General features: G+C 57.7%; 2 protein-coding genes and 1 long non-coding RNA gene across 5 annotated transcripts in view; 1 reads left to right on the forward strand and 2 right to left on the reverse strand.

The window, feature by feature from the left end:
• Positions 1-21,211, reverse strand: part of PDE4A (phosphodiesterase 4A) — a 47,077-nt gene extending 25,866 nt beyond the window's left edge. The window contains exons 1-4 of one of the 3 annotated variants that reach the window (XM_067733784.1): positions 21,069-21,211; positions 20,152-20,397; positions 15,319-15,426; positions 14,320-14,519 (exon numbers count right to left, since the gene is read on the reverse strand). In XM_067733784.1, the coding sequence (XP_067589885.1) occupies positions 14,320-14,519; positions 15,319-15,366 (248 nt within the window). In that variant the 5' untranslated portion in view covers positions 15,367-15,426; positions 20,152-20,397; positions 21,069-21,211. Of the gene's footprint in view, positions 1-1,274; positions 1,447-11,181; positions 11,759-14,319; positions 14,520-15,318; positions 15,427-20,151; positions 20,398-21,068 lie in introns of those variants that run through there. The other 2 variants (XM_067733783.1, XM_067733785.1) reach the window with 2 other exon arrangements.
• On the reverse strand, positions 2,519-3,139 carry LOC137222475 (zinc finger protein 574-like). The gene is made up of 2 exons (XM_067733788.1): positions 2,778-3,139; positions 2,519-2,664 (listed from the first exon to the last, which is right to left on the reverse strand). Exons 1-2 carry the CDS (start codon positions 3,017-3,019, stop codon positions 2,613-2,615), a joined length of 294 nt encoding a protein of 97 aa, XP_067589889.1. The 5' UTR covers positions 3,020-3,139; the 3' UTR covers positions 2,519-2,612.
• On the forward strand, positions 12,081-13,431 carry LOC137222477 (uncharacterized). The gene is made up of 3 exons (XR_010942462.1): positions 12,081-12,184; positions 12,626-12,707; positions 13,205-13,431. It is a non-coding gene; the product is annotated as an uncharacterized lncRNA (long non-coding RNA).
• Positions 21,212-21,502: the final 291 nt, after the last annotated feature.

The raw sequence follows: 21,502 nt of genomic DNA on the forward strand, positions 1-21,502 counted from the left end.
GGCTTCATGGAAAGGCCTGGCATTTGCTTTGTGAAGGTCACACGGAGGTTGGGGGCGGGCGCTGGTGTGTGTCTGCCAGGAGGGCGCATGGTGCCAGGTGACACGGCAGTTTGTGGGGCTGGGTGTGCAAGGAGGGTCTGTGTGTGTGTGAGTCGGGGTGTGTGTGCACGCTCAGGAGCCCCTGTGTGCATATAGTGTGGATTTGTACGTGTGTGTGTGTGAGCGGGGTCTGGGTGTTGGTGGTGCCTGTGTGTATCTGTGTATCTATGTCTGTGTCTGTGGTCTGTCTGACCTTGGGAGAGGGTACCTGTGTGCTGCACATGGGCCCTGACTCCTCAGTGGGTATGAGGTTGAAAGCTCCTGTGTGTGGCCATGTGCAGGTGGGAATCGGGCCTGGGTGTGCGTTGCAGTGACAGTGTGTACCTGGGGTCAGCGCAGTGTATGCGAGGCTGTGTGAGACCAGGGTTTCTGTGGTGTTTGTCACCATGGCCATGGGTCACCTGTGGGGTTCTCTTTTTGGCCCCGTCAGCCAGAAGACCCATGCCTAGCACAGTACACACCAGGTGATCTCGATTACCCTGTGTGTGGGTGTGTCTGTGTTTGTGTCCTGTGTAGCTGCATATGTGGAGTGCGTGTATCCATGTGGGAGAGCATGTGCATGTCTGGGTGTCTGAAGCGGTTGGTGCAGGGGAGCAGGTACAAGGCTGGAGCACCCTGAGAACCTAAAGACCACTTCTCTGCCTCAGCGCTGTCCAGCTGATTCTAAATACCCCCCAGGAGTTCCAGCAGGAACCTCCTCCCCACCCCCACCCCAGCTTGGTTTTCATCCTGGCAGCCCCAGCAAGGAAGAAGGGAGGGTAAGGCTGGAGGCACTGAGCAGAGCAGGGCCGGAGGGACGTGGCTTGAGGCCAGTAGCCCGGGAGTGGAGCCTGGGTGATGCAGGACACCCATATTTGCTGCTACGGTGAATGCCAGAAGCCCAGATTTGGGGCACAAAGAGGGTAAGCAGGAAGGGGGCAGGACCCAGCACCCATTCTGGGGGGCACCACCTGCAGGAAGCCCTCAGCAGCATCCAGACAGTTTAGGGCCCGGGAAGGGGGTGAGGCTCCATACCAGACAGACCCTGTAAACCACTTTGGGGACTCCCCCCAAGGCAGACTGCTCCCCCACCCTACACACACACACACACACACACACACACACACACACACACACACACACACCAGCCAGAGCCCTCCGGTGGCAAAGGAGGGGACTGGCCGGGGGCCACCCACCTGACAAATCTGCCTGGAGGGTACCAACAGGTGTCCTCGTCGCTGAAGGAGAAGTGGACCAGGGACTCAGGGCCCGCGGGGGGCAGTACCAGGGCAGGGGGCCGGGGTCGGGCCCGGGGTGCTGCACTGGAGCGCATGAGTGCCAAGCACCGTCGGGGCGCGCATGGGGACGGCTGCACGGTGGTGCGGCGCGCACTGCTCTCCAGGCCCTAGGTGTCTGCAGCCGCCGCCGGCGCCGCCTCCACACCCGCCCTCCCGGTGACCCCCCCGCCCCCAGGGACGGCCCCGGGCGTTCGGGCACCCCCCCCACCCCCTTCCGCAGCGCCTGGGCGGGCTCCGCGCCTGCCTCCTCCTGCGGGGGCCCTGCGGAACTCTACGCATACTTCCCGCCTGCCTCCCTTCCCCCGGGCCTCGGAGGGTGCCCCGGGCTCCGGTTTCCCGGGTTCCGAGCCCTCCCCTGGCCCCGCCTTTTCCACCCCTTCCCTGACGTCGAGCTGGGCCCCCTGGAGGTCTCCGAACGCCGTGCGTCCTGCGTGGGGGAACGACTTGCCAGCGGGCGCAGTGCGGGGTCCGGTGACAAAAACCCGGGGGAGGGATGATGGATGCGGGGGAGGTGGAGTTGGGGGCGTGGGGGCGGCATAACAGAGACAGGAGAGGCAGAGGTGAAGACAGCGACACCGAGAGAAACCGGAGACAGGCACTGATTTCCCCACACACACACTCTTCCCGACCCCACGCGGGCCTCCCAGGGGGCTCGACCCCTCCTCCTTATCTCTTCCCGCCCGGATCTCGTCCCCAAATCCGGCCGCGGGCCCGCGTACTGTCCCTGCAGCGCCCTCTCTCAGCCTGTGTCTCCGGACTCAGGTTCTAAACAAGTGCACGCGGAGAGTATCGAGGAGAAGGGCAACCAGAGGACCTCTCCGGGCTCCGCAGAAGCCCCCGAAGCCAGCCCGTGCCTACCTCCGGGCCGCCAACCTCCGTTTCCAAGATAAACGGACACTGGAAAGCCAGACCGGATGTGGCCTCCAGGCTCCTCACCCCCAAGCTGCCCGCCGCCGCGGCCCACCCCGGGTCTGGCCAGGAAGGGAACTTCCATTTGCCCTCCTTGCTCGGTGCACGCGGTAATATTCCAGTGCCTCCTGGCAAGGCAACCCCCAGAGGGCAGCGCTGGCCCCATTTCACAGGCCTGTGGACTAAGGATAACACAACTGAACACACGTCCCCACATCACCCTGGATGGCAGGTTGGCTTCACTCCCCCAAAGCCTGACCGCAGCTTCAGGTCTGCACAGGAAGTGGGAGGAACATAGCGTTTATTGAGCGCCTACTGCATGCCTTATCAGATGTCTCCACAGCAACCCTGGCGAGCAGACTTGATTTTTATCGCTGCCCTGTGACGGAAGAAAAAAAGTGAGGCTGACAGAGCCAGCTACGAACCCCAGACCCTGGCGCGCGCCTGATGGCCAGAGGGGACTCAAACCCACAGCCACCAGCGCGTACTTACCCGGCCCACGCCTGGCGACCGAAATCCTGAAAGCCGCGGAGAAGCCGAAGGCGCCTGCGGAAAGTTGGGGACGGGCTGGCAAAGAAGACAGGCGAGGAAGGTGGCGAACGTGGGCGGCGGGGCGCGCGCGGGGCCGGGGGCTCGGGCAGGAACGCCTCGTCCTCGGTGGCCGCCGCTGCCGCCGCCGGGAAGGCCTCCAGCTGCAGTTCGGGTATGCGGCCCAGGCCGCGCGGCCGCGCCATGACTTCGGCGCGGGGCGCGGGTGGGGGGGGGGCCGCAGGGCGGCCCAGCCTCGGCGGGCGCTGGGGAACAGCGCCGCCCGCCCCGCGCGGCCCACACAGGCCGGCCGCCCTACCCGCGGGCCCACGGGCCCCACCCCTCCCGGCCGCCTCGGCCCTTCCGGCTACGCGCTGGGGCCGCCCCTGGGGCGGGGCGGGCCAGGAGCCCCCCACGCGCCGCGGTGGGGACACCCCACAGACGCCAGGGGCCCCCCGCAGTCCCTCTGCCGTCCTCACAATCGCCGGAAGCATCTCTACAAACACCTGGAATGCCCCCAGATCTCTGGGGTGCTCTCACACACACACAGCCTCCACGATGTTGAGAGGTACTACAGACCTCAGGGTCATCCCCAGAGTCCCTCAGACTTAGATCTCCACAATCCTAAGGAGTGCCCCTACTATCCCTGAGCTGTCCTCACACAACCCAGAGGTACCCCCCAAATCCATGGGTTCCCCCACAAAACCCAAAGGTGTTCTGAGAGGCTCCCATAGTCACCGGACACTCTCACAGCTCCCCAGATGTCCCCTCATTGTTACTGAAACATGCCCATAGACTCCAGGGGCACCCCAACAATCCCAGGATGCACCCACAAATGCCAGAGGTGCTCTGAGAGTCCACGAGAAACCCCTTCAGATCCCAGGACAACCACTATGTTTCCTCAGATGTCCCCCAAATCCCCTGGGGCAGTCCCACCATCTCTGAGTCATGCGGAGACCCTCCAAACACCCCAAGAACCCCCCACAGCCACAGAGCATTCCCAAAGATCTCCGTGAGGCCCCCCCAAATCCTAGGGTCCCTTAGAGGCCTCAGGAAGGCTTCCACAATCCCTCAGATCCCCTCCCCTAGTAGTTCCACAGCATTCCTGAGATGCCCCCAGAAGTGCAGAGAACCCAACATTACCTCAGGGGTGCCTTAGGACTCAGGGGACATTCCCATAACCATGGGGATGCCACCAAAATCCTGGGGTACCCCCCACAGATCCCAGGGGCACAACTAGATTCCTCCACAGCTCCTAAGACAGGCCTACCACCCTAGGCTACCCCCAGAATCCAAGATGTACTCACAATCCTTGGGGCACCCCCAGAATGCCCCCCCACAGGCTCTGAGACATGCCTTATAAGTCTTAGACACCTCTAGAAGCCTGGAGTGTGCTCACAGCCCCCTAGACACTCCTAAGAATCCCCCCAGTCCTCCCACTCCTTAGCACCTCTGAGGCACCTCTTAGAATTGGGGGCCCCACAGCTCATGAGGTGGCTCCAGGAACCCAACCTCCTCTCAGCACTGACTTCTGTGGGGTCCAGTGGTGGTGACTCTGCATGCCCAGCCACTGTGACTTTGTGGGGGGCATGTTATCCCCTCTCACAGATGGGGAAACTGAGACTCAGAGAGATGAAGATCCTTGAATAAAGTCATCTAGCTAGTTATAATTCCAGAGCCTGTCCCTCCTGTCTACAGCTCTCTGGGGTTCGGGAAGGGGGAGAAACTTGTTTAAAATAAGAAAATGGGGCACATCTCTACTTTAAATCTAAATTGCCTCTGTGAATATCTTTCCCTCTCTACCTGTTGGCTCCCATGTCAAGGGGCCCAAAGTTGGATGACCTAGGCTTGAGTCTGGCCTCCGGCGCTTCTTATTCATTTGACCTTGACCCAGTCACTTCATTTCACTGAGCCTCAGTTTTCCTACCTGTAAAATGGGTAAAGTAACACTACAGACCTCATGGATGGACACATAAAAGGCTCAGAAAAGTGTCTGTACACTTTTCACTGAATGTTAGGACTAATTCTCAGGACAAGTGGTCCTAGCAGCTGTTAGGGCCTTACCTGAAAATTTCCCAACCACAGCAGCAAGGCTCCTGGCTGGCTGCACCAAAATGTGTTACCAAGTCCAAGCTTGTACTGCTTGCCACACGACAGGCCAATAAATTGGGTGCTAAGTTATTGGGGCAAGGAATAGTGACTTTATTCGGAAAGCCAGCAGACCGAGAAGATGGTGGACTCATGCCCCAAAGAACTATCTAGTTACGATTATTATTATTGGACAAAACATTTATGGAGAGCTTATAATGTGCAAGCCATGCACTAGACAGAGGATACAGATGGTGGTTGATGATGATAAAGATGACATAGCAGCTAACCTTCAGAATGCTTCCTGTGCATTTACCGCCTCTAGCTATGATCTCATTTAATTCTCACAAAATGCCCATCAAGTGACATTATTGTCCCATTTTACAGATGGGAAAACTGAGTCTTGGAGAGAAACAATCTGCTCAAGGTCACAGAGCCAATGAGTGGCTGAGCCAGGCTCCAGACCAGTGGTTGTCTCCTTTTATTTCACGATAATCCCCCCCGAGTGCCTTTTTAGACGCTCCCTTCCCCACCCACCCCCAAGTTGCCTCCTTCACGAAATGTTAATGCCATAGATATGCTGTATATCCATTTATGTACTGGGTGTTTATCTGGGCTTTATACATAAAAGTAAGCTTTTTTTCACACCTCCATCCCAAGAACCAAATTTCACCCCGTTGGAGGTGATGTCGCCTTGTTGGGAATGCAGGGCTTCCCAACCTTGGCACCATTGACATTTAGCACCAGATGATCCTTTGTCCTGGGGGGCAGTCCTGTGAGATAGTAGCAGTGGCAGAATCCCTGGCTCCTCCCCACTAGATGCCAGTAGCACCCCCTCAGTCACGATGACTAAAATGTCTCCAGCCATTGCCACATGTTCCCTGGGGGGCAGAATTGCCCCTGATTGAGAACTGTTGCTCTAAACCCACTAAGACCCATGCCCTGGCCACCAGTACCCCTCAGTCTAGGTACAAACAGAAAGGAAGGGCATTTGTATTTACCTGCCCTCAGGGTTCCCTGCATTGTTTTGTTGATTCCTCACATCAGACTTTGGGAATAGGGTTCATACTAGACCCATTTCAGAGATGGGGAAGCTGAGGTCCAGAGAGGGAAGTGACTTGGTCAGGGTCACTCAGCCTGGAAGGAGCACAGCTCGATTATGAGTTGATTATCATTATTTTTTTTCCGTGCCACGTGGCTTGCAGGATCTTAGTTCCCCAACCAGGGATTGAACCCCGGCAGTGAGAGTGCCGAGTCCTAACCACTGGACCGCCAGGGAATTCTCTCGATTATGAGTTGAGTTGTCTGACTTCAGAGACTGGAATTCTGGCCCAAAGGACCTTCATGGTTCAGTTTCCTTCCGGCCCCCTGAAGTCAGATATAAACTGAGGTCTAAAGCCAGCCCTGACCATGATCTACAAGGCCCTACATGAGCTGCCCCATCACCTCCATGCCCCATTTCCTTCCAACACCCCTTGCTCACTCTGTCCCAGTCACACTTGCCTCCCTGCTTTTCCTCCAACATATGAGACAGGTTCCCACCTCAGAAGCTCTGCACCTGCTATTCCCTCTGCTTGTCAACCTCATCCTTCAGACACCCACATAGCATCTTCTCTCACTTCATTTAGGTCTCTCCTCAAATGTCACCTCCTCAGAGAGGCATTCCCTGACCTCAAGGTCCCTCTTTTCTTCACATCCCATGCGTCACCACCTAGAATTATTGAATGCCTTTCCTTATTTCTTCCTCACTCACTAGTCTGAGAACTCCAGGATGGCGGGAACTGGGTCCACTTCAGTCTTCACCACAGCTCGAAGATGTTCAATCAATGTTTTTTGTTTTGTTTTTTATTTCTGGATTTTTTTTGGCCGCGATGTAGGGCATGCAGGATCTTAGTTCCCCGACCAGGGATCGAACCCACGCCCCCTGCAGTGGAAACGCCGAGTCTTAACCACTGTCTTAACCACTGGACTGCCAGGGAAGTCCCACTCAATCAACGTTTTTGGAATGAATGACCCTGTTGCAGATGAGGAAACTGAGGCTCAGACAGGTGAATTCCTTTCCCAAGGTCACACAGCAAGTCAAGGGCAATGGCTGGATTTGGGCTCTTACTCAGGAGTGAAAACAGTGGGCTCAGATGCCCCCCAAAACTCTGCCCTCACCCTGCCGATCTGCAGTTCTCCCAGGCCCAAAGCCCTAGTTTCCTGCAACTCGGAGGAGCTTGCAGTCCATCTGTTACTGCTGAAAGACGGGGCACCCTGGCAGCCAGAACCCGGGTTTGTGGTTTGGGGGACGCCCCCTTTCGCTCTGCTGAGGAAGTGCATTTTGAGGAAGTGCAGTTCTCAAAACAACAGCTTCTCGCTGCCCAGCCCCAATGTCGGCTATCTCAGCCTTACCGCAGCCCGGGGGGTGGGCAGATCTTATTCAGCCCGGCTTTACTGATCAGGAAACTGAGGCCCAGAGAGGCATGATGCTGGCCCCAGGTCACACAGCGAGTCAGCGGACAGGGCTACAATCTGAATCTCACCCACTGGTGTGGAGTCGAGGAGACCTGGTTTTTAACAATAATTCTGCCCTTCCTTCCTCGCTGTGTGCCCTTAGGGAAATCACTTGTGTCTCGGTTTCCTCGGCAGGAATGGAAAGCCAAAGATGCCGGGAGTTAAAACGCAGGTTGGTGTTGGGAGGCCCTGGCATGGGCATTGGCTTGGGCAAGTGCGCGCGGAGGCGAGACGGGAACTCCGCGTCCTCAACTTTTCCGCCAAGTTCCTCTCCATCCGCCAGGCGGCCGTCTCCACCACGCTCGGCTGAAGGTGGAGGATGGAGGTAGCGGCCTGGTACCAACCCCGGGTGGGCGAGGACCTCACCCGCAGCCTGCGGTCGGCCGGCCTGGCGCCCGCTGTCCGCGACGCTCAATAAACATGAAGTAATAATACGGGGCGCCGCGGCAGTGACGGCGGCGGCGACTTTGCTCGGGGACGAGAGTTCCGGAGGCAGGTCCGGACTCTGAGAGCACACTCAGCCTGTGCCTTTCTTGTCACCCAGCAGAGGGCGTGCGGAGGGAGGGGCGCGAGGAGAGACCTACTCCCGATACACACGCAGGGATGTGGGAGCGCCAGGGACTGGAGGAGGCGAAGACCCCAGTGGAGACCACGGGTCAGAGAGAGACCCCAGTCCGGCTGTATCCACCTCCTCCTGGGGCCAGGCAGAGCCTCCCTCGGTGGGGAGAGTCTGGGGGTTCAAAAGGGGTCGGTACGTTGGCCTCGCCCCCCAGTTCAGGCAAGTCTCCCCACCTCACCACCAGAGTCCTTCTCTTCCTCCAGCTCCATCTGCCTTTTGACAGATCGTGGCGGTGCCGTGACTCAGCCCCACAGGGAGCCGGGAGCGCAGGCTCTTACATCCCCAGGTCTGGAGGGGGGTTCAGATGCCATCTCAGATGTGGGGGGGGGGCAGTGCCCTCTCTTTGGAGGTTCCTGTGATTCAAGTCTGGAGGGCTCTCTGGATCCCCTTTCTGGTGGCTGCATGAACTCTAACGTGGATAGCACTGGAGCCCCCGTGTGTGCACCCTTTCTGGAGAACTGGGCTGGCAGAATGCTCATTCCTAAGGAGTGAGTTCCCATGAGAGGCCTTTCAGTTTCTCCTTCCTCCTTCTGCCTGGGAGTGGGGGGAGGATGCTGGCACCAGTGCCCTCCCTCCGGCCACAGCCACTGGAGGCTATGCAGGCCCACAGTGAAACAGAAACCTGAGCCCCTGCGGGGATGTGGTTGAGGTTCCTGTTTTTCCTTCCCACCCTACAGGAGCAGGGTCTACGGAGGGCCCACCTCCTCTCCCAAATTCGAGTCCCTGAGTCACTACCAAGCACTCGCTGTGTGAAGTCCTTTACACACATCCTCAATCTCACAGAACTCTCGAAATGATCCCCACAGGGCAGTGACAACAACAGCCTCACTTTACCGATGGGAAAACTGGGGCTCAGAGAGGGCAAGACACTTGTGCCAGGACACACAGGCATCAGATGGGACCTATGCTGGAATCTCAGCTCTGCCATTTCTTGGTTGTGTGAACTTGGGCAAGAAGGAGAAGGCGGGACTTCACTGGCAGTCCGGTGGTTAAGACTCCGCACTTACACTGCAGGGAGCGCGGTTCAACCCCTGGTTACGGGGAACTAAGATCCCGCCTGCCATGTGGCGCAGCCAAAACAAGGAGAAGGGGCTTTGCCCCTCTGGGCCTCAGTTTACCTCACAGGTCACTAGGGATGAAGATGTGTGGAAAAGTCCCCGGCATGGAGCCCAAGAGTGAGACATGATGAGACGGCTCTCACTAAGATAATGATGATGTCACTCAGCCACTGTCCCCAGAGAGTCAACATCACAGAGACCAGGGTAGGGGGAGTCCCTGGGGCCTAAAAAGGGACTAATGTCCAGTTCCTATTGGACCCCGCCGCCCCTCGGGTCTCTCAGGACAGTGACCTGCGCCAGTTTGGCGCGCTGCCCCTGGTCTTGGCATTTCCTGTTGTTTTCCCTCAGCCTCTCTCCAGTTCCCTGTGGGAAACAGCAGGCTGTGAGTGCTGGATCCGTGACATTTGCTTCCTGGGGGTGGGCAGGGGTGCTGGAGTGCCCCGAATGGAGGTGGGTGGGTGACCTGGAGGCTGTGGTGTCTGCTGGAGATCCCCAGAGAGAGCTAAAATAGGAGGGTCCCAGCCTAGAAGGGCCTCCCTCAGGAACTCCAGGAGAGGCCTGAATCTGACGGTCCCAGGGGTGTTCCAAGTAGAGGGGCACCCATGGGAGTCAGGCGAAGCACTCAAAGCCATCAGTCACACATGTCACCAGGACACAAAGTCAGACCCCATCGGAACACTAGGTGGTTAGAGGACAGCATGTCAGGGAGTTGGGTGCACGCCCTGAAAGTGAGAGCACCAGCTCTCAGACACGGGGCACACAAGCAGCAGAGAACATTTCACAGTGTCTCAATCACAGTGTCCCCAGGAATATAACATCACATGCCACCATCACTGCATCCCAGAAACACACGCTGTCACAATCACTGTCCTAGGAGCACACAGAGTCACTGTCACAATCACTGTCCTAGGAGCACACAGAGTCACTCTGTGACAAGCACCACATCCTACAGTCAGGGACACAATCACAATGTCCTGGGAGCACATACAGCCACGCTGTCACAATCATAGTATTCCAGTAGCACACACAGTCATCCCATCACAGTCACAGCACCCCGGGGGCGCACTCAATCACCCAGCAAAATCACTGTGTCCCAGGACCACTCGATGTCACTGTCACAATCTCTGTCCCAGAAGCACACAGTCGCTTAGTCACAGTCCTGGGAGCACAGTCGTACAGTCACAATCACCATGTCCCTGAAGCACACAAGTCACACTGGCACAATCACTGTCCTGGGAGCACACAGTCAACATGTCACTAACTATACTATCCTGGACACACACACAGTTATGCTGTCACAGTCATAGGACCCCAGAACGCCAGGCAGGGCATGCAGCCAAGGTAGCCACAGCTGGCCATCCCCCACAGCTGGAGCAAACTCAGGTCAATGAGAGGGTACCCAACTCCCACTTCATCACTAACACTGTTACCTAGGGAGCCAGGGTCTCCCTCACCCTGTGGTGGGACTGTGCACCCCCTGAACACTGTTCCCTCCCTCTGGGCAGCTACTGAACCCTAACACTCCTGCCCTGAGCGGGGGCTCTGACATAGCACACAGGCCCCCAACACAGGGCTCCCCAAGAGTCCCCCTTTAGATTACTGACCCCAGCTGCAGGGCAAGTCCATGAATCCCGCTCCCAATACAGTCCCCCCACTCTAGAAGGACCCTGGGAGCACCCCAGCCTGCAGGAAGCATTGTGGTTCTAGCAGGCACCCCCTACAGACTGACCCCTAGGCCATCCCCAAACACAGCGAATCTAGCCCCGTCAAGTGGCACCCAGCCTAGTCACTGTCCTGCACTGTCACCGACGAAGGCTACAGACCCCTAAAGCTGCAACCCTCAACCAAGACCCCGTTAATAGCACACGCAGCATGGCGCCCCCATAAATCGATCTCAGGATCATCTTCCATCTTCAGTACGAAGTCTCGGGAACAGTGCACCACCGGGGGTCAGGTCCCAGACGCCCCCGCAGTAGAACTCCTCCCCCCAGCCCCGTCAGTCACACTGATCCCACCCGCATCACAGCGCCCCTCCGCGGTCAGCGGGGCGAGTTGCGTCCTCTCTGCGCGCCTATCCGCTCTGCGCGCGTCCGCCGCGGAGTCTTACCGCCTGCAACTGCCTCCGCCCGCGCTGCCGCTGCCGGTGCCGGTGCCGTGAAAGGACGAGGGCCAGGACATGCGGGACGTGCGCAAGCCGGGCCGGTCGCCGGTGTCCACGGCGTCGGCGCGCTCTATGGGCCGGTGTGCCGGCCGCTCGGGCTCGGCGCGCTCCGCGCTGTCCGAGTAGCCGCGCTGCTGGATACGGATGGGGGTCCGCGGCTGCCGCCACAGGTGCTGGGGGGGCGGCTTCAGGGTGGCCTGGCCATCCCGGGGCCCTGGCAGAGACAGAGATAGGCTCCTCTCTGAGGGGACGGCCGGGGGCTCCATGGCCCCGGCCCCCACCTGCACACCAGGGGGCCCCGGCCTCTCCAAGCTGCACCCCGTTCAGCTGCGCGCGAGCTGACGCGCCCGGGGCCCCGCAAGTGCTCCTGGCCTCGGTGGGGCCATGGCGCCCCGGGGAGAGACCCGGGGGCGCTACGGGCCGATCGCCCCCGGGCCGGGCGCGGAGCCTTCCTGTCAGCGCCTGTCGCTCTGCTTGATGCGGGGCAGCGCTCTCCGCGCTCGGCGTCCCGCTCTGAGGCAGCCCCGGCTCCCCCGCCCCGTCCCGCCTCTCCCCGCCCCACGCCCGCCGCGGCTGTCAGCGCCGCCCCCCTCCTCCTCCGTCCGGGCCAGTGGGGGGCAGCCACCCGAGGAGGGGGCCCTTCCCGCCCACGCAGAGCCCCGCTCCCGGCGGGGAGGGGGCGCCGGAACTCAGCTCTCTCCAGAGCGCCCTGCCTCAGCCGCGGCGCACACGGCCACGAAGGAGTTAAACGGTTAATCCGCTCGTGAAGGAGACACCCGACTGGTTGCCGGTGTGTCAGTCAGTCCGTCCATCATGGTGGGGGCGGAGCCCAGTGCTGGCTTGTCCTCTTCGCTACCCCTGGCCAGGGGGAGCTTGTGGGAAGTGGTCCCGGTAACACGGATGCGGTCCCTGCAGCGGGCGGCGACGGTGTTCGGGGAATCTCCTTTTGGTGGGTCGGAGGACGGTGATGGTGTGTGTACGGGGGCGGGATGTGCGCGCACGTGGCCTCTTCCGAGGGATGTGTGTTTTCGGTGTCTGCTAGAAGTGTGTGTGCGCACGTGGTTGGCTGCTGCGGTCTGCCTGTTTACCTGGATTTCGCTGTGCGTGTATCTGCGTGTCTGTGGCTGAAGGAAGTGTGTGCACGTGTGCTGCCTGTTTGGAGGGTGTGTGCCTCTCACAGGGTCTGTTCTGGTGGCCTGGGTTCTGTGCTTGTGTTCCCCCGCGATTGGGTGTGTACTGTGGTGGGTCCGCGCTCGCGGAGCTGTGCACTCGATTCAGCCTCTGTTGTTTGTGGTGTCTGAGGGAGTCCATGTGTGTTGGTGTGTGTGTGTGGCCGGCCTGGGGCCACTCTGAGGTGTTACTGGGGTGTGTCCCTTCTGTGTGGCTCCAGGAGGACACCCCGGCTCTGATACCCCGACTGCCCGCCCACCGCTCTGTGTATCGCTGCTCCTTCTAAAGCGCTTCTGCAGCAGGTAAACTGAGGCAGGTCCCGGGCAGCCGCGGGACGCATCCCCGTGCCCTTTTCAGGCGAGTAAACAGCCGCGCCTCCTCCCCGCTGCCCCCGCCGGCAGAGCCCCCCTTCCGGCACCTAAATCGGGAGTCGCCGTGACTCACGCTCCCGCCTCCCCCAGCGCCGCGCTGAGCGCGAGCGAGCAGAGAGCTAGCGGAATCCGAGCGCCCTCCCTTTCCCCCGCCCCGACCCAGGCCGAGCGCTGGTGTCGGTGGCTGCCGGGCGGGGGGCAGAGCACACACACCAGTGGCCCGCCCCCGGCCGTTGCGCGCTCGGATTAACCAGCTTGGGTGCAAGTACGCGCAACCAGGCCCCGCCCCCGCGCGCCCCCCCTCAAGGGCTCCCCCCGGGCAAGCCTTGCCGTCTGCCACCGCCCTCCCTCCACACTGTTCTTATTGGAAAAAAAAAGAAAAAACAAAGCCCGTCTCCAACCCTCACAGCCTCTTTTCTCCCCGCCAGAGGGGGCTCCAGGCGTGGGCGAACGCAGAGCCAGAAACGCCCTCCCATTAGCAGCGGCTGGATGTCCCAGAGGCCAGAACTGTCCCCCAGCTTCTCTCAGGGACCCTCCCCACAAGTGCATACTCAAAAAGGCTTCTAGGGGATCGGTAAGGGCTGGAAGTCCTCCCCAGATCACTTGAGGGTCTTGGGCTGGACCAAATTCTTGGCGGGGTGGGGGTTGCTGTAGTCTTGTCAAAGCTCTGGGTGGGGTAACACAGGGTGGGGTTGAGGGTGGGGTCAGGTCACAGTTGGGGCTGCACAAAAAGGAAAGCCCAAGGCAGTGGGCCAGAGCTGGTAGTTGGATCTGTGGCCTGAACTAGGTAGAGGCTAGAGGAATTTTCTTTCTTTTTTTTGGGGGGGGGGGGTACATTAGACCACTGGAGAGGGGAATGACAGTCACTTCCTCCCCCATTTGGAATTGAACCATTGTACCATGACCCAAGCAGAGACCCTGGAGCCCTCCGACTGAGTAGACAAAGGGGTGGGTGGGGAGATTGAGAGAAGCTGCAGAGAACAGTGGCAGCTGTCTGGCTTTCAAATTCATCCTTGGGCCAAGATGGGGGTTGAAGTGCTCTCCGAGGGCCCCAGATGAGAAAGAGCAAAGGAAGTGCAGTGTGAAGCTGAGCTCAGGAGAAAGAAAGATGCCAGTCCAGACCTCCTCCAGGGTCCCACCATCTCCTTTTAAGGCCTTGAAGAAACTGCATCCTCTCAGAAAGGGAAATAGAGGTGCACGGCGGATTGGTGGGAGGCTCACTCCCTAGCCTGTCCCAGCTCTCTGATTATGGGAGCATCGTTGGGGACTGGAGGGTTGAAACCCTTTCCGAAATCCTGCCCCTTGCTGACTCAGGCAGCTGCAAAATGGAAGAAGGGGTTCCTAGAGGCAGCAAGAGGCGCCTCTTGCGGGGGCGGGGTTATGTCATAACCTGACCCACCAGGCTCCAGGAGAAGTTTCAGCTGCTTTTGCAAAACACAGGGAGCCAGGAGCCTAGAGCACAGGAAAGGGTTGGTGGCTGGACTTAGCCCAGGTGGCCCTGTTCCTCCACGCCACCTCCCAGCCTGGTCCACCTCCTGCCTACCTGTCAGCTTTGGTGATGGAAATCCGCGGGGGGATCAGCAGTGGCAGCGTGGTGGGCCGTGGTGGCAGAGGGACCCCAGTGTCCAAGGGCTCAGGCTCAGCCCAGCCCAGGCCTGGGCCCATGGAGAGGCGTCGGCGAGGGCGTCGGAGGGCAGCCCCGAGCATGTTGGCTCGGCCGGGCTCGGGGGTATCTCGCGGCCTCTGAGGTGTGACAAGGGCGGGGTAGGGGTGCAGCCTGGTCAGGCAGCTCTGAACCCTTCCCTGCAGTAACATCCCTCCCTAACCATCTGAGATGGTGGCCGATGGGGATATAGGCTACTGTGCCCCTCTCACGTCTTAGCCACTCACTAATCCCTCCCACAGAGGGTCCCTTCTCAGCTCTTACATCTGAAGGGTGCCCGTTCTCAGCCATAATTTTTGTGGGACTCCCTTTTTTCCTCTCACTTTTGTGTGTGTGTGTGTGTGTGTGTGTGTGTGTGTGGGCACACCACGCGGCATGCCGGATCTTAGTTCCCTGACCAGGGATCGAACCCGTGCTCCCTGCAGTGGAAGCATGGATTCTTAACCACTGGATGGCCAGGGCTCTGGGCCCTCATGCCTGTACTCTGCCTTTCACTGTGAAACCCCTCTAACACATCACCACCCTCCACGTCCAGGAAGCCCCCTCTTGGCCTAAACGTCTGTGGCCCCCTCTCCTCATATCTGAGACCCTCAAGGCCTCACCCCCAGCACCCTCCCCTCCACCCTACAATCCTCTCCCTATTTGGAAAGCCCCTTGGAAGACCCTGCCTTCTATCCCTGGGCTGAGAGCCCTTAATTTGGGCAGCAGGAGAATATTGAAGTCAAGGGAGTAAACTGAGGCACAAGGGGACAAGACTCCTTGCTGCCTGGGGGGAAGTGAAGCCAGGCTTAGTGAGCAGTCAGTCTTGGTCTCTAGAGGGCTCCCTACCCCCCGTCGCAGCCCAAGCCCCGCCCCCAGCCCGGGCCCCGCCCCTCGCACCTCGTCACCGGTCCGGGCCACCGACAGGACACTGCGACTCCTCTTCATCCCGCCAGACTAGCGCGCCTTGGGGGCTTCAGGGGCCATGTCGGCCCCGGCCAGCGCCTCCTGCAGGACCAGGCCGAAGGCATCCGCCATTAGCTCCCGGGGGCTCCCCCTGCCGGCTGAGCATGGAAACCGCCCCCGCCCCTCGCCAACTGCCTCTCCTGGGGCGTGACGTCAGCAGGTGGCTGACGCACTGCCTGTCGGTGACGTCGCCCGTCTGTTGCCAGAGCGACAGCTGATGCTCGACTGGGCTCTGAGCAGAGTCAATGCCTGAACTGGCCACTGGGGGGCCGAGAGCCTCCGGCCCGGGTCGCCCCAGCCCCCACCTGTCCTCTTGCGGGGGCTTCTCCAGCCTGGGGATCCCTCAGAGAAGACAGGGAGCTCCCAGAGCCGGCCGCGTGTGGCGCGTGGTCCGAGTCGGGGGCAGGAGGAAGCGTCTTCTCCGAGCTGTTGGGCTTTTATGCCTAAACCCGAAATAGCTCCGATGTGCGGGGGCCGGGTGCAGCGAGACGGCGGCTTGGGCACAGATGGGGGACGCGCAGGCAGAGGCGCGCAGAGACAGACAGGGACGCGTGGAAATAGAAACAGACAGGGACACAGACGCAACTCCCGATTATAAGTGCGCTCTGCTGCCGGCAATCCCTATCTAAAAGCTTGCGGGAGGGGAAGGCTGGCTCGCTCGCTGCACCGTCAACCCAGGCGCTGCAAATTATTGCTGTGTGGCCCGTAGGTCAGTGACTTAAACTGTCTAAGCCTCAGTTTCACCTCTGTGAAATGGAATGATAATCCTTGCAGCGTCTATACGAGAATGAAATGAGATCAGACCATATTGAATTCTCGAAGAACTGCGTCTGGCACGCAGTAAGTGCTTAATAAAGGCTATTACCATCTGAGCCTGTGGGAGCCTGTTAGAACCCAAGTCAGATCATGTCCCTCTTCTGCTCAGAGCCCTCCATGGCTTTCACCTCCCTCAGAGGAGACGTCAAAGTCCTCAACAAGAGGCTCACACAGTCCTGCTGTCCTCATCTCCTCCCACCCTCCCCCAGGCTCACTCTGCTCCATCTACACTGGCCTCTTGGCTGTTTCTGGACACACCAGGCAAACTCTAGCCTCAGGGCTTTTGCACTTTCTGTTCCCCCTGCCTGGAACTTTCCCCCTTAAACATCAGCAGGTCCCTCACATCCTTCAGGTCTTTAATCACATCTCACCTTTTCAGCATTTCTCCTGGTGTTTCTCTCCACCCCACCCCTGTTTAAAGTTGCTATCCCCTCAGGATTCTTAAACTCCCTTATCCTGCTCTATTTTTTCACAGCATTTATCACCTCATAACATACTATGTAATTTACTTATTACCTGTATTGTCTGTCTTGTCCCATACTAGAATATCAGCTGCAGGAGGACAAAAATATTTTATCTATTTTATTAATATATCCCCAGTGCCTAGAACTGAATCTGGAACATCGTAGGCTCTTAATAATTATTTGTTAAATGTCTAGTTATTGTTTTGAGGACTCAAGAGCATATTAATAATGTTCCTAGGTCTCCTATGGACTAGCTCTTATTTCTTTTTCTTGTCATATAGCTCTAACTAGCACTTCAGTTCAATATGAACTAGTAGAAGTGAATGTAAACGTCATCTCACCCACGTAGTGCTTAGCACCAGGCAAGTCTATGACAGACAATTGTTGAACAAATGGATGAATGTGTAAAGATAGCTTAAAGGTCACCTCCACTTCTCAGCCGGACAGAGCCAGTCCATGTTCTGGGCTCCCACTGCTGTTTGTTCTGCCCCTATTAAAGCACTCATCATGTGGGGTTGTAATTATTTGTATTCCCCACTAGAGCTCTGTGGGGGCAAGAAATGGTACCCATTCATCATGGTCCCCCACACATAGTCTCAATGAATGCTGAGTGAATAAATGAAGGAATGAGTTAGACATACAGAGGAAGAGGCACCCTCTCCTCTGTACGCAGACAGACACATATGCTCAGACAGGCAGAGAAAGGGCCATGTAGTAAGGACCATGCTTAGGCTCCAGTATTACATTGACAGACATGCATTCAAATCCTAACTGTGCCACTTATTAGCTGTATATTTGGGGGCAAGTTGCCCAGCCTCTTTGAGCTTCAGTTTCCTGTAAAATGGGGATAATATTCATACCTATCTGAGGAGGTTGTTGTGAGGATGAAATGAAATAATGCATGTAAGGTTCTGAGCACAGTGCCTGGTTCATAGTAGGTGCTCATGAAACAGTAGCCACTATCTTAATAATACTAACAATTATCACTGTTGTTGACTCAGTGGCGCTGTGGACATACATGGGAGACAGCTACACATTCACAGAGACCTCAATTCCTCCCGTCCTCCCCACTCATCCCGCTGGCCTCCTCGCTGTTCCTCAAACACTTCAAGCATATTTAGACCTCAGGGACTTTGCACTTGCTTTTCCCTCCCCTGGAAAACCAGCCTCAGATATCTTGCGCTCCTCCCACCCCCGATCTCCCTGGCTCTGCTTTCCTTTTGTTTGTTTTAGACTTACAACATTCTAACAAGATATATAATTTACCTATTTTATTATTGCCTGTCCTTTGATTAGGACATGAGGTCAGGATGTTGGTCTGTTTTGTCCCCTGCTGGATCTCCAGGACCTAGGACAACACTGGTATACAGTAGGTACTCAACAAATGTCTCTTGAGTGAATGAATAAATCCACTTGACTCCTTCACCTCCTTCACCTCTCTGCTCAAAGTCACCTCCTTTTAGAGGCCTTCCCTGGCATGGATGCCTCCCCCAACCCCATCACCCTCTGTTTCTCACTCATCTTTACTTCTGTTCTCAGCACTTATCACCCCTGAGGTATCATGTTTATGTTTCTGCTTGCCCCCACCCCTTAGTTCCATGAGGGCAGGGGATTTTTCTGTCTTGATCTAGGGCCAACTTCATGTACACGTGACCTAAGCAGTCCCACTGAGCCCCATGCTTAGAAGGTTTAATGCACTGCTGTTGTGGTCTTGAAATTCTTAATAATTTTAAACAGGGGCCTTGCATTTTCATCTGGTCCTGGGCTCTGCAGAATTCTTTAGCCGGTCCTGGCTGTACCCTCAGCGCCCATAACAACTCATTGTAGATGCTCAGGGATTTGTGGAAGGAAGGAAGGAGGCCAGGGAGAGAGGTAGAGACACACATGCCACCACTGTCTGGACACCTGTGCACATTTGCAGAAATCATCTCTGGCAGAAACCTGGGCATGGGACACAGGGCCTCAGAAACTGGCCTGAGTGCCCAGGTGGACGGGAGCCGCTAAGCCTGCCTTCCCCTCCCCTGCGCAGCAGCCAGCTGGCGAGGGGTTCCAGATGGCAGAGCAGGCACCAGGCTCAGGCTGAGAAGAGGCCTCTTCCCCCATCCAGCTTGTCAGCGTCCCTGGCCTGGCCTGACAGAGGAGCACTGGCTTCACCCAACCTCCACTGCCTTCAGAAGGACAGGGTGATGGGCAGCCAAAGAGGCATGGAAATGAGGATGAATACCCTTGTCCACAGCTTGCCCCAGACCATTCAGGCCTGAGGAGGTACAATGACTACCCAAGCTCCATGACCTGGAGCTGGGAAGGACTCTCAGCCCCTCTCCCCACGGGGCATGCGTGTGTGTGTGTGTGTGTGTGTGTGCGCGCGCGCGTGCACCTGTGTGAAAGTGAGACTTTGTACACAGCTGTCCACATGCAACTGGACAGGTGGAACTCTCTGGGAGTCTGAGTGTTGTGTAGTTGAGACTAGACCATACCTACAGGAGTGTGTGTATGTGACAAAGTGACACCATATCAGTCTATGTGGGCATGAGGCTGGCTGCGTCTCTGTGTGACTCTGAGTATGTATGTGTGTGGAGGCGGGGAGGGTACATGCATGTGGGTGCAGCGGGAAGTACACTGGTTAGAAATGTGGATTCTGGGTTCAAATCTCTGCATGGCCACCCAGTAGCTATGGGGCCTCAGGCACACTATTAAGGTTCTCAGGCTCCAGCCTGTATGTGGTATGTGATTACGTTTGTCTGGATCAAAGTCTGTGTGTGTGTGTGTGTGTGTGTGTGTGTTTGAAGAGTAATGAAACTCCTCTGGGAGGTCTTCCTGGATACCCAACCCAAAGTAGACCCCTCCATTTTTCTCTCTTGTCACAAGCTATTTCTATCACCGTCCTAATCACAGTTTGTTGTTATATATTTATTCGTTAGTTTATGTTGTTTCTTCTCTGTTTTCTCTACTTAATATCAGCTCCATGGGCGTAGGGGGTTTTCTTCTGTTTGCTGTTGTGTCCTGAGCACCTAGCACATAGTAGGCATTGAGTAAATACTTGTTGAATGGATGAATGCAGGGCTGTGTCTGTGTGGTATGGGGAGAGAGATGGGCACTGGCTGGGTGTCATGGGTTCCTGGAGGGACCTGTGCTCAAGTCTGGTCTCTACTCTCTTCCATTCCCCGCTGTTCAAAACCATTCCTTCAGCCACCCTCACCTGTGTGGGAATGATGACACCCCGTCAACTCCCTTATTGCCTTTGACGACATCTTTCCCTTTTCTGGGCCTTAGAGACTCACTCGCCTCATCCGTAAAATAGGAGAGAGGATGGATTGGTTCGTGATAAGCCTCCTACCTGATCTAAAGTGCTATGAAAATAGTCTTAATCTAATCCCCTCTTTAACTCATTCAACATTTATTGAGCACCTATTGTGTACCAACCACTCTTCTAGACCTGGCCCTCCCCTCATGGAGCTGAAAGTGAACCAGGAAGGCAGATACAAACCGTAAATCTCATTTAATCTTGAACATCCTTCCCTGCAGTCACTCTCTATGCCTCGTGAAATTTTAGTCTTCACAGTCTGAAATAACCGTGGATATTTCTCTGTTTACACACTGATCTTGCTCCCTCACCAGTGTCCAGGGTCAGCAGAGCAGGGACCCAGCTGGTCTTGTTGGTTGCTGTAGCCTGACAGCCTGGTCACAGGCTGTCTGCACACAGTAGGCTCTTGGGAAATATGTGTGAAATGAGCTGTAAAATAAATGATGGCGTAATGGCAGACTCGCATGCATGACCTCCCCGAATCCTGGGTGTGTCATTACCCACTTTGCAGATGAGGAAATTGAGGCTCAGGAAGGCAAAGCCGTTTGCCCAGCCCCACAGCCGCAGCTAAGCAGTGTGTGGCTATGGGATGCAGCAGAGGAAGCTTGGGAGCCTGGAGGAGCATTCCCAGTCCCCCACCCCCACCCCACAGGTACAAGACGCCCAGCAGGGGGTGCGCTGATGTGGGGAGGGCGGTTGGGAGTCCGAGGGGCAGTGCAAAGCAACTCAGGGGTCTCTGTCTCAGTCTCCCAGGCTGGAGATGCTGTGTTGTCAGGAGATTAGTAAATGCTTGGCGCTGATCGGGGAGCTTCCGGCGCCCTGTCCCCAATTCTGGGAGCTGGGGCTCCTGGGACCCTGTTTCCCTGGGGCCAGGCAGCTCCGGTCTCCGAAGCCAGGTAGAGACCCTCGCGCCTACCCGGGAATCCGGCATCCGGGGTCCTCCCTACATACCCTCAGCCTGGAGGCCGGCCTGAAGCCCTCAAAGGGCGTACAGGGAGCCCCTGACTTTCTTGGGGGGCGAGGGAAGCCCCCCCGTCCAGACCCCCTCCCTCCCGGCGCCTGGTCCCCCTCGCCACCGCAGCTTGTGGTCCAAAGCTTACCTTGCAGGGGGGCTGGGCAGGGGATGCCCCGCCCTCTCCGGCCTGAGGGGCGGTAGGGGACGGGGGTGTCCAGACCGTTTGTTGCTGGTGCGTGTGTGTGTGTGTGTGTGTGTGTGTGCGCGCGAGAGAGAGGAGAGAGAGAGAGAGAGAGAGAGAGAGAGAGAGAGAGAGAGATTGTGAGACCCGCCGAGGTGTGGGTCCTTGCGCGCGCGTGCCCGGGACTTGACTGCCGCTGTGATGCTGGACTGCCGGGGCTGGAGGGGGAGGAGGAGGAGAGGGGGACTCCCCCGCCCCCGCCCGCCTACTCGCGGGTTTGAATGGAGCGCGAGGGGGAGGGGCGGCAGCAGGCGGGAGCTTTTGTCCGAATGGCCCCTCCCCTTCCGTGGGCAGGGGAATCCCCCACACCCGCACCCTTTTAGAGACCTTTACTCCAG

The sequence above is a fragment of the Pseudorca crassidens genome, chromosome 3, assembly GCF_039906515.1.
Source record: "Pseudorca crassidens isolate mPseCra1 chromosome 3, mPseCra1.hap1, whole genome shotgun sequence".
NCBI classification, from domain to species: domain Eukaryota; kingdom Metazoa; phylum Chordata; class Mammalia; order Artiodactyla; family Delphinidae; genus Pseudorca; species Pseudorca crassidens.

Coding starts and splice junctions, on each gene's coding strand:
- LOC137222475 (XM_067733788.1), bottom strand. CDS start 3,019: ATGGCGCGGCCGCGCGGCCTGGGCCGCATACCCGAACTGCAGCTGGAG. Junction 2,665..2,777: donor GGTCGCCAGGCGTGGGCCGG/GTAAGTACGCGC, acceptor CTTCCGTCACAG/GGCAGCGATAAAAATCAAGT.